This window comes from Cynara cardunculus, assembly GCF_001531365.2.
Source record: "Cynara cardunculus var. scolymus isolate 2C chromosome LG 7, CcrdV1, whole genome shotgun sequence".
Taxonomy (NCBI): Eukaryota; Viridiplantae; Streptophyta; class Magnoliopsida; order Asterales; family Asteraceae; genus Cynara; species Cynara cardunculus.
Window position 1 is genome coordinate 3,734,358 of NC_037534.1, and position 5,899 is coordinate 3,740,256.

General features: G+C 32.7%; 1 protein-coding gene across 1 annotated transcript; it reads right to left on the minus strand.

Moving 5' to 3' along the window:
* Nucleotides 1-957: 957 nt before the first annotated feature.
* Nucleotides 958-4,393, minus strand: LOC112515713 (patatin-like protein 1). The gene is made up of 7 exons (XM_025122620.1): nucleotides 4,247-4,393; nucleotides 3,351-3,532; nucleotides 3,050-3,236; nucleotides 2,799-2,945; nucleotides 2,303-2,605; nucleotides 1,887-2,062; nucleotides 958-1,015 (listed from the first exon to the last, which is right to left on the minus strand). Exons 1-7 carry the CDS (start codon nucleotides 4,391-4,393, stop codon nucleotides 958-960), a joined length of 1,200 nt encoding a protein of 399 aa, XP_024978388.1.
* Nucleotides 4,394-5,899: the final 1,506 nt, after the last annotated feature.

Genomic DNA, 5,899 nt, shown 5'->3' on the forward strand with positions numbered 1-5,899 from the left:
ACCTTGAATAATAGTGCATCATATGCAATTTCATATAATCTTTTTTCATGTAAGACTAAAATTTAAAATGTTGATTAACATATATTTGTTTCATGATATGAACCTTTTTAGCCTGTTTGTGAAACAAAAATTACACGTAAAAAAATTCACACTGTAAACTAAATACATATGAAACAAATAAGAGGTTGTTTTTCTACATCTTAATAGTTTTATTAAAAGTCAACATATGAATTTTTAAGACGTGAATTTTATTTGGCAAAAAAAAATCTGCCTCTTAATGGTTCTAAAATTCTATGAATGATTTTATATCTTGGGCCTCTCTTAACCATTCAACACCCTAATTTTATTGTAAACAATTATCAAACAATTATATTTCATTTTGCACTAAATCATGATAGTCTTTTAATCATTTTAACCACTTGATCATTTTATACCAAACTATTCAGCAACTACCAAACAACCCTTAAATGTTCATCAATACATTAAATGATAGTCTTAGATGAGAAGAAATAACGTGAAACAATTCCTTAAAGTAAAAGTTCTTACGATTATCACATATGCACACACACACACACACACACACACATATATATATATATAGAGAGAGAGAGAGAGAGAGAGAGAGAGAGGTAGACAGACAAACAGACAGACAATGTTAGTGTTATTAGAGAACAATGTCAAAATAAGAAAAACAAAAATTAATCAAATCATATATAATTTAAAACTAAAATCATTTATGATTTAACAATAAATATCAAATAATACAAAATTATTACGAATTAAATAAGTAGATATTGTGATTTGAATTTTAAATTAATTTGAAAATGAAGTTTGGACTGCTTTATTAAAATCAAATAATACGAATATACGATCAAATATTTAATTATTACAACATTTTAAAACTCGAATAATTCCAAAAAATTACATAAATTAAACTCCACCCAAATCACTCTCCCATTAATTCGTAAGATTCAACGTCCTTAGTTTCCGTTCATCCGACAGTTGTTTCGCAAACCTGTATTTAGAAAAACACATGCATTAATAACTTGTATTTTATTAAACTTACGAGCTGTTTACCAAATGCTTATTCAGGTAAGCACTTATCAAGTCACGTTATCTCACCTGATAAATGTGATAAGGACCAAGAATCTTACCCGGTAAGAGCAAACTAAGGACCAAGAGTCTTCCCCAGTAAGTGAGGGCAACGACTCTTGACATGGTAAACGCTTACCGGGTAAATTGTTGCATACGATGTTGTTTTGGTGGATTAAAATCTTATCTAGTAAGTAAATAATAGTGTTAGATTTTACTGATAAGCACTTACTTACCAGATAAGTGTTTGGTAAACGACCCATTAATTTTCATTAGGGTAGAAATTTGGTATGATATCAAGTTTTTTTCTTCAAAATCGTGTACTAACCGACTGTAATTGGTATACAAAATTTTATATTGTGTACCAACCAACTGTATTTGATACCAACTTTTTAGGTTGATACATGTTGGTACTGGTTTTATACCAACTTCAAGTTACATATATAAAACTTGTCATTTTATAAAATTTGAGTGACATTTTGAGCTTCCGGGTAGCATATATATTGTTTAACAGTTTTTAGTTCAAAGGAATAAAACTTGCAAATATGGAAATGCTCAAACAAAATAGTTAAAGTTACAATATTTAATATATTAAAAAAATACAAAAATTAATAAATAATTTAATAATTCAGTACCATGGTATACGACTTTCAGTACCGTGTACCAACCAAGTTTGCATACTTGGTACGATACTACCAACCAACTGTGGTACCAATTTAATTGATACGGTTGGTACAAAATTGTCATCCCTAGTTTTATTAAAGAGGATAATAAATGTAATTTGATAGTTGTACCTTTTTAATGCTTCACGGTTTGTTCCACCGTTTAGGACCGGTTCAATAGTTCCGGTATCAGTATTCACCCTGGTAACCGGTTTATCTAATAAACCTTCACCAACGGCAACCAAGTTGTTTAAATTTTCCGTTGTTGCTATGTCCACTGAAGCCATATCTCCTGTCAATGTTTCGTCCTACACAGGAGTGTACATAAACATCAACGATTAATACTCTACCACAGCTTTACAATCAGTACAGTACAGTCCAGTTTAGTCCAGCTATGTTTAGTCTACGTATTAAACACACGTTTATAGAACAAAATGAGGGGTGTGTGTGGTATGCATTGTCAAGTTGTAGAGTATAACCAATCAATGCATCTTTGAGATATGTCGATATACAATCCATCAATGCAAGTTCGAGATGAGTGACCATACCTGAATGCGGATATAATTATCGACCGAATTGAGGGCTTCAAATACAACATTGTTATGAAAAACAACCAAATCGGCACTCGCTTGATTGAAAGCTTCTATCAACGGGGACGAACCAGCATTGACCAACCACCCGAGCACTCCCCATTTTGCAGCCATTTCTGCATCATATCGTGGTTGTTCCTTCTGCGTGCCCGTCCCGAGCGATATCACTAGATATCGCCCGTAATCCAGAGGCGCGATTTCAGAGAAATTTGGATCCGCTTTCGTAACTTGCCTTGCCACTTCGGATATCGCAACAAAAGACTGCAAATCGAGACACCAAAGGTTGCACACTTCATGTATTACAAGACCTATTAGGGCACTAATAGATTACGTATTGAGAGCTTTTAGTTTGTAGGACCAAAATTGTGCGTCTTATACAAAAATACGTCTTAAAAATCCTGCACGTCAAACGGGCTCTTAGTGTCATGCACAATACTTATAATTTGTTAATTACCGGGTTACTGGCCGCGATTCCGCCATCAATAAGGTTAAATTCTTGATCACCGTTCTGAAAATAATGGGCAGGAAGGTACGTAGGTGCCGCCGATGTACCAAGGCAGATGTCTGATAATAGCGCATCCTTGCTCGGCGCTCTCGGTACCTTCAAACCACCATTATTAATTATTTTTTCTGCGTAATGAGTAGTAACTAATGGTCGTTTTTAACTGATGTAACGAAAAAATGTACCAATAAATTAATGCACACCTGAAACGAGCTAAAGATCACGGGCTGCATAGTTTTTATGTCAAAAGTCGGGATGACAACGTTAGTCAATGTCTGATTTAACCTCGTTGTTCCTAGTAAGCTCGTAACGAGATCTTTGAGATACTCCCCGTCGTATTGTGGTCCCACTAGTGCCTTCGATTTCTTTATAATATCCGCAAATGGTCCTCTAAATTTGCACCATTGAAAACAAACAGTTCGATTAGATGCAAGTATAATATACTGGAATTCTCGTGTCGTTTTTTAAGAAAGGAAACGAAGCTAATTCGAATATCATCTTTACCCAATTTGTGGGAAGATCTTGGGACAATTGTCGAGATAAAATGGAACGATGTCTTCAGCGGCATACAAAGGTCTATTGTTTTGGTCCGGAGCTGTTAGCATGACTGTCACTAGACCTCCGGTGCTTGTTCCGGCAATGACGTCAAAGTAATCCGCTAGTCGTGCTTGGTTGTCATCTAACAACTGCGTATATATATTGTCGGACAAGTTAGCAACCACAAAACGGTCTTATATTACCAAAAGGTCATTGGACCGGCAGTAATAAGTAGCTTCACCTTTGTGAGGGTCAAGGGTTCAAGTCTCAACAAAGATGAGAAGTAAGCGTGTGTTTATTTTGCCATATATAAATATTATACACTTAAAAGAAATACGACAACAAAATTGGGTTGTGATAAATTTATATGATGTTTTTGACGCCGTGACAAGGTTTTTAGTACATTTAAAAAAAATGTTGTATTAGCTATTTTATATGACACTATTTGAAAAAATGTCTTGTAAAAGGAAGTGTTCTATAGAAATATGTGTTGATATGACACTTATGAAAAGTGTCTTATAAAATAAGTAATACTACCTTTTGTAATAAAAAATGTCCTAAAAATTTATTAAAACGTCCTATAAACTTATTACAATATGTTTGATTGTTTGATCTAAAGTGGTTTATTTGAGACGTCTAAAAATTGTTGGTGTCCTATAAACCTTTTTTTTGGGGGGGGGGGGGGACAGTGGGGTTCCGAGCCAGTTTGCGCGTACCGACTAATCCCCACGGGACAACGAATGGCCTGGAGTTATCGCAGGTGAACCTTCATGGCCGCAAGGACTTCGATAGCTCCTTTTTGTTATATTAAAAAAACAATGTTATATTACCTTCGATTACATGTATGTGTGTGGGAGTCGTACCTGAAGCTCTGACTCGAGATACTTGAGAATAACACCGGGAATGATACCTCTGATGCCTCCACCGTCAATACTGAGGATGGTTATGAGATTTCCGACACTCGGAGGTGGGAGCCCGGCGCGGTTTGATGTCGGGATGTCGGTTGTCATCTTGAGATCATAAGATGCACAAACTCTTGAACGGTTTTTGGTGAGATGAGTTTTTAGTACGAAGACTTTGTGTTACTTTATATTTGATGGTAGGTGTTAATATATTCAATCTTTTGATTCTCCCGTAATATAGAACATGGTTTCATGTGTCACTTATTACATATTATTCTGATTCATTAAATATAAATACACAGAAACCCATTTGAGTATCTTTAATTAATTAATAAGAAGGTTTAAATAAAAAAAATACTAAAAATATATAAATAAATTATTCGATTTAAAGATGTATATGTGAATACATGATTGTTTATCTCTCTCCTTTTTTTAACCAATTATTTATAGATAAAGATATATATGTAAATTCATATTTTCTTTTTTTTTTCAACAAGAATCGTTTATTATCACCATTTTTTTATTTCTTATTTGATATATAGACTTGGAATCATATGAGACCAAGCTTTTTTCGTGAAACCCGTAAGACCAATTCCCAACCATTGGATTAGATCTACAATCTCAACATTCTTAATCACAAAATTGCCACGAGATTTCTCAATAATTACAAAATTGCCACCGTGCAACTTTAGACAATTAGATTATTAGCTTATAAAGTTGATCAATGAATATAAATTGGTCTCACGGGTCTCACGAAAAACCATTGGTCTCACGTGAACCCAACCCTTGATATATATGTATATATATATATATATATATAGAGAGAGAGAGAGAGGTTGGGTTCACGTGAGACCAAGAGTTTTTCGTGAGACCCGTGAGACCAATTTATGTTTATTGATCAATTTTATAAGCTAATGATCTAATGGTCTAAAGTTGCACGGTGACAATTTTGTGATTATTGAAAAGTCTCGTGGCAATTTTGTAATTATGAATGTTCAAATTGTAGATCTAATCCAAATGTTAAGAATTGTTCTTACGGGTCTCATGAAAAATCTTTGGTCTCACATGATCACAAATATATACATATATATATATATATATATAGAGAGAGAGAGAGAGAGAGAGAGAGAGAGAGAAGGATGATCAAACGAGAATGATACATATTTAAAAGAATAAGAGAATAATTATCGGTCATTCACTTCATTAAATAAAACTTTTTTAAAAATCATCCAAAAAGACATATATGTCGTTTGTTATATACAAATTATATGTGGATATTCATTTATTTATACAAGGTTATTTAATAAATTTAATTAAGGTATTTAATTCATATTTTTTTATTTATAATTTTCGTGATTTAAGTGTGGTTATTTATTTATTTATTATTTTTACAACATTTAAAATAAGTGCGATTTAGTTTTTTTAATTAAACTATTCATTTTATTGAAGTAGTTTATTTAATAATTTTTTACAATTTTCATCAAAATCATATTTGATATCCACAATTAATCGACGTTTTTTCTTCCTAAAAAAGAACCGCTAGTTTTTGTTAATATATCATATTGATTATGGTAGAAAAGAAATATAAGTTATCTACAATATTACATAAATTAT

Bases quoted from the DNA above. Each gene is read 5' to 3' on its own strand.
- LOC112515713 (XM_025122620.1), bottom strand. From the start codon at position 4,393: ATGACAACCGACATCCCGACATCAAACCGCGCCGGGCTCCCACCTCCG. The intron at 3,533-4,246 runs GTACGACTCCCA...ATATATACGCAG, and splicing joins ATCTCGAGTCAGAGCTTCAG to TTGTTAGATGACAACCAAGC. The intron at 2,063-2,302 runs GTATGGTCACTC...ACTCCTGTGTAG, and splicing joins ATAATTATATCCGCATTCAG to GACGAAACATTGACAGGAGA.